This window comes from Pinus tabuliformis, chromosome 7 (assembly GCF_031772625.1).
Source record: "Pinus tabuliformis cultivar Carrire ecotype Pingquan chromosome 7, CPIR1, whole genome shotgun sequence".
NCBI classification, from domain to species: domain Eukaryota; kingdom Viridiplantae; phylum Streptophyta; class Pinopsida; order Pinales; family Pinaceae; genus Pinus; species Pinus tabuliformis.
In genome coordinates, this window is record NC_142293.1 from 1,996,372,232 (window position 1) to 1,996,377,526 (window position 5,295).

The 5,295-nt window shown below is 35.2% G+C and overlaps 1 protein-coding gene across 1 annotated transcript; it reads right to left on the reverse strand.

The window, feature by feature from the left end:
• Positions 1-413: 413 nt before the first annotated feature.
• LOC149256474 (uncharacterized protein At4g15970-like) lies at positions 414-3,613 on the reverse strand. Its single transcript, XM_089457435.1, has 3 exons — positions 3,069-3,613; positions 2,569-2,976; positions 414-1,018 (listed from the first exon to the last, which is right to left on the reverse strand). The coding sequence occupies exons 1-3, from the start codon at positions 3,261-3,263 to the stop codon at positions 521-523; spliced, it is 1,101 nt and encodes a 366-aa protein (XP_089313561.1). The 5' UTR covers positions 3,264-3,613; the 3' UTR covers positions 414-520.
• Between the last annotated feature and the right edge of the window lie 1,682 nt (positions 3,614-5,295).

Sequence of the window (5,295 nt, forward strand, 5' to 3'; positions counted from 1 at the left end):
ATTTTACATTTAAAAATATATATGAAAAGAAAAACAACCATAAATAAATATACATTATTTTAATTAAAACTAAATCTAAATATAAACAAATATAAATATAAAATTATTTCAATTAAATTGATATAAGAATTTAAGTGACTTTGAAATAACTACCAAACCCCTAAGCTATGCTGCTTATTATTATTATTAAAAATATTTCAAAAATGATTGTGAAGATTACTTCACTTATTGAAATTAGAAAGGTGGAAATTTTACATTTAAAAATATATATGAAAAGAAAAACAACCATAAATAAATATAACATTATTTTAATTAAAACTAAATCTAAATATAAACAAATATAAATATAAAATTATTTCAATTAAATTGATATAAGAATTTAAGTGATTTTGAAATAACTACCAAACCCCTGAGCTATGCTGCTGATTATTATTATTATTATTAAAAATATTTCAAAAATGATTGTGAAGATTACTTCACTTATTGATCAATTTCGTCCAAGTAAACAAAATAATATTTTTTAACTCCATGAACTCATGCAGGCGTCTGCAGGACCCCATTTTTCCAGATGGGGAGATGATGAATTGATTGTGGGGTTTCTGTATTCCGCCCAGTCATCAACTACATCTCTCAAATCAATGAGCTTCGCCTTCAGGCCTCTACAGCAATTTGCGTGCATGGTGTAAACATCGTTCAAGTCTTGGCTCCTCTGGCAGAAACCCCCAAAGTATTTGGTGTCCAGGAAAATAAATTTGATTCTCCTTCGAGCAAATCCCCTTCTGCGCTTCAGAATATTTAAGACATCCTGCTCTTTCCGGCCCGGGAAAAAGCGCCTTGACAGATACCAGTATCTGTAGAAATTGATGGTTCGTTCATTGGAACGCACGTACATGAACCCTGTGTTGGCTGAGTTCTTCAAATCAAAAGGGTTACCATTGTATATGTCACATGTCATCTGTATGTCTGCATCTTCCACCAGCTTTTCCAAGGGATTTCGCAGCCACAAAATGTCAGCGTCCTGCAGATCAAAATAAAGCAAACCCCATTTAAAAAATTATCTCATTAAACAACCCCATTTAAAAAATCCCAAAACCTTTGAAGGCAGGGTTGAACTCTGAGCAGAATCAATCTTAATCTTATGTTGCAATGAGATTTTGGGTTGGTATGGAGAAACTTAAAATCCTGTAGAGAATGGTTTCAAATCAAGAAGAAACCATAGTCAAAGTGAAATTAAATTTTGAACCATTCTGATCCATCTGCTTTCTGAACTTCAGGTATGGTAAACCATGAGCAGAACCATAAGCAAAGTAGAATTATGAGTACAATCAATTTGGCCTTGAGCGATGAGATCTTTATGTTTCAGGGGATGTCAGAACCTGGACAGAACATAATCAAAGTTGAATAGGAGTATAAAAGTGATCTCAGGCCATCACCGGAAATAAGTGGGTTTTGCATGATGAGATATTACAGGGACAAAGGGCTAATTTTAACCCAGAGAATCAGATAGATCAGATTTTTTCATGGAACACCAGACGACCATCCGAGTGGGAACTTGACAACTCGGCAGAATATATTCCAGTCCCTGCGATATGGGCTGTTGGAGAAAGTATGACTGGAGGGCCTTCGAAAAGGAATCAAAGGAATCCAGGTTGATTTGTTAGAATGGAAACCTCAGGTTCAGGTACATTCGGGTAAATCTAAAAAAAAAAGTTCATGTTCAAGAATTATTTTCTCCAAAGGCTTAAGCATCAAATTGATTTAATTTTGAGGTGCATAAACTTAACTCTCACTGTAGATTCAATTATTTCAGCCAGCTGTTTGGAATGAAAGAAAAAAAAAAAAAAAAAAACATTTGGCAGCCTGTCAATCAAGGTATCCAAAGTATAAAAACCTTTGTTAACCGACAAGTAAATGACTACAGAAAAGGGTTTTGGGGTTGAATTTTATTTTATCATGTGCGTACTCATGTTTTTCTGAAATTAAAAAAATTATGTTAAAGAATTATTTTGTGTAACACTTGTGGAATTATTGCAAATCTATTCCAAACACCAAAATACAAAGGCTCAAGAATTATCCAAACACACAATACTATAAATGCATTACAAAGACTCAAGAATTATTGAACTGGTTAAACACTTTCACTGGAGATTCAATTATTTGCACCAGCTTTTTAGAATGAAAGAAAAAAAAAGACCATTGGTCAGCCTGCCAACTTTCACTGGAGATTCAATTATTTGCACTAGCTGTTTGGAATGAATGAAAGAAGAAAAAAAAAAAAACCATTTGGCAGCCTGCCAATCAGGGCATCCAAAGTATAAAAACCCTTTGTTCAATGTTAACTGACAAGTAAATGATTACATGAAGGGTTTTGGAGTTGAATTTTATTTGATTGTAAATTTTTGGGAGCATTTTGAAATTCTACTCCAGACAATTTATTTGATGGGGTTTTAAATTCTTCACTATCATCCCTGGAATCAGACAACGCAATGCCTTCGAAGAATAAATTTTGATAGATGGTCTTGCCTCTGTTCCTATCCTTTAAATTCCAAGCATTCTTTAAATACTTACCGAAAAAACAATATTATAACCGCGCTCCAAAATTTCTGCCAAGAAGCCAAGCCTTCTCCACATCATCTTTAAGTAATCTTCAGACATGAACAGTTTCTCTGCAGAGAAATCAACATCCCTTGTCTTCAGAGAGTAGCAGTGTGGATGGATTTGGAGACAACGGTTGTAGGCCTTTGCATCCAAAGCAACAATTAGCAAATTGTTCAGCAAATCCTGTGTTCCTTCACCCACATGGAAGCTCTCCAGGAAGAGATCAATCATGGTATTCGGTTCAGCCCAGGCCCCATTCAATGCCGTGATTATTAGTGTCCTGTTCGCATTAGCTGTTTTCGCCAAAACTGTGTCCAATTCATCTTGAGGGGGACGCGAAGGGGCAGGGGCAGGAGCTGGGGCAGGCGCCATTAAAATCTTGTGTACGCAACAAACACAAAAGTTTAAAAACATGATGCACTGAATTTGTTATGTGCTGAAATATCAGACAAGAAGTAGTAATTAATTACCAGAGGCGTTCTTTTAGCGGATCCCATGTAAATCTCCGAGTCTCCTGTAAGTGTGCGCGAAAAGAAATTGGAAAGAGCAGAGAAGGGGCTATCGGCGTTTGTAGCGTTCTGCAAGAGAGTCGATAATGCTAATGCGACCCCTGCAAGGCAAAGCAGGATGAGGAACACCTTCCTGATTACATGCTTAGGGGCCATCGTGGCTTCTGCTCTCTCACTTATGCAGGAATTCACTCACCCCTTGATTTATGTTCAAGCGATAACTTTCCAGACACGATTGACAAGTAATCTCTGTATGCACAGATTTCCAATTAATTTCCATGTTAATAGAGACTCCAACTCGCGACATTCACGACCTTCGCAAATGGGATAGATAACATCCTGTTCACGTCACGATGGTTGAAATTGAACACCCAAGCACGGGAATTACAGATTTCTACACTATGGTTGTAGTTAGGTGAGGATATTCAATTTTGGTGATCGAACTCACACAGAGGGTGACCACTCCTCACAGCTCGCGCCATTTTTCTGCTTAAATCCTCCCTCAGCAACTCGCTCTGTTACTGCTTTTGCTTTCCACAACTAAAATTAGGGAAAACTATTACCTCGATGGTTAGTCATTTCGTTAAATTTGAATTTATATTTTAATACAATTATAGTTAATTTAAGGCCTATAATATTATAATTAATCAGGACTATAAAAAGTGATGACTTTTCTTTGCTTTCTTTTTTTCAAAAATTAGTTTTTGGGGTCGTTATTTCTCAAACTCTACCCAACGAAGAAAAGTCCTAAAGACAGGAGAGTCCTAAAGATACAAAAGAATCCAGAGAAACAAAAGACAAGCTACCAATTACCAGCACCTAAGTAATCTTGCTCCACATGTAAATTAAATTGAGTTTACTGCTTACTTGATTAAGACATGACACAAGTTTATCAGACTTATTCAAACATGTGAATTGAAGTGAGTCCTGTAAGTTTTACAAGGGTTGACTGCAACAATCTTGAATTATTCAAGCATGTGAATTGAAGTGAGTCCTGCAAGTTTTAAAAGGGTTGATTGCAACAATCTTGATTTTTTCAAACATGTGAATTGAAGTGAGACCTGTAAGTTTTATAAGGGTTGGTTGCAACCATCCTGATTTATTCAAACATGTGAATTGAAGTGAGTCCTGTAAGTTTTATAAGGGTTGATTGCAACAATCTTGAATAACAAATGAAGACCAAATCAACATTCAATACATCGGACCAATAAGCAGATTGTTTGATTACTGAGATTAGACTTGCCAACCAACACAATTAGATTTGAAATATTACCTCTGGTTCCATGTTCATGTGTTTTGAATCAATTAGATATTTTCCAAAATGGTACATCACACAAACCTTAAACAAATTAAATCATTTGGCAATGCCATTTCCACCATGACTCAATTATTAAAGTTCAAGGATAGCGAGAGTTATTAAAAATTCAAGGATAGCAAGTGATAGATAAGTATTTGATTAATACCTCAGATTTCTTTTAGGTATACATCCATGTGCTGACAATGAAATTCATAGGTGTAAGTTTGGAAACAAACCAGTCAGCATTAAATAACATTGTGATGCTTTGTAACGCTATGGGTGAATGTCAAATCATCAAATCAAATTTGGACCAGAATTGGGATTGTCATGTATGTACCAGATTCGTCACCAACTCCCTTTCACAATGTAAATGTTGCAGCCACGACCAAACATATCCAGAATCCCAAGGGAGATAACAAGTAGAAATATAATGAATTTAATTTATTGTCACACAAATATCAGATTGTAAATTCTGCATAATATTTTTCCCAATTCAATTTCATGCAATAAGAATGATGTCCTCTCAGGATTTCAAAGGGTGTGAGCAATGCCAACTTGTAAATGAAAGAGAGGCAAGTAAGTCACTGCAATAACAGTCAACAATATGAAATACTACCAAAGCATATAGTATAAGAAATAATTCACACCCACCAGGTTTATTACTTGCAGATTATATTTAAACAAAATAATCCAAATTTGTGACATTGTTATAGCAGAGATGAAATTATGATTTAGTTTCTGATTCTCTTAACCATATCCCTGTCATCACTCTAAAACGTAGATCAAATAGTCATTCAAAAAGTCCATTAAAACCCTCATAAAACATAAAGCTAACAACCCATGAATCGGTTACATAGTTTACTGGATCGTTTAAGCTTGAAAAGTACATCG

Bases quoted from the DNA above. Each gene is read 5' to 3' on its own strand.
- LOC149256474 (XM_089457435.1), bottom strand. From the start codon at position 3,263: ATGGCCCCTAAGCATGTAATCAGGAAGGTGTTCCTCATCCTGCTTTGC. The intron at 2,977-3,068 runs GTAATTAATTAC...TGCGTACACAAG, and splicing joins CCGCTAAAAGAACGCCTCTG to ATTTTAATGGCGCCTGCCCC. The intron at 1,019-2,568 runs GTAAGTATTTAA...TTTGATCTGCAG, and splicing joins GTTATAATATTGTTTTTTCG to GACGCTGACATTTTGTGGCT.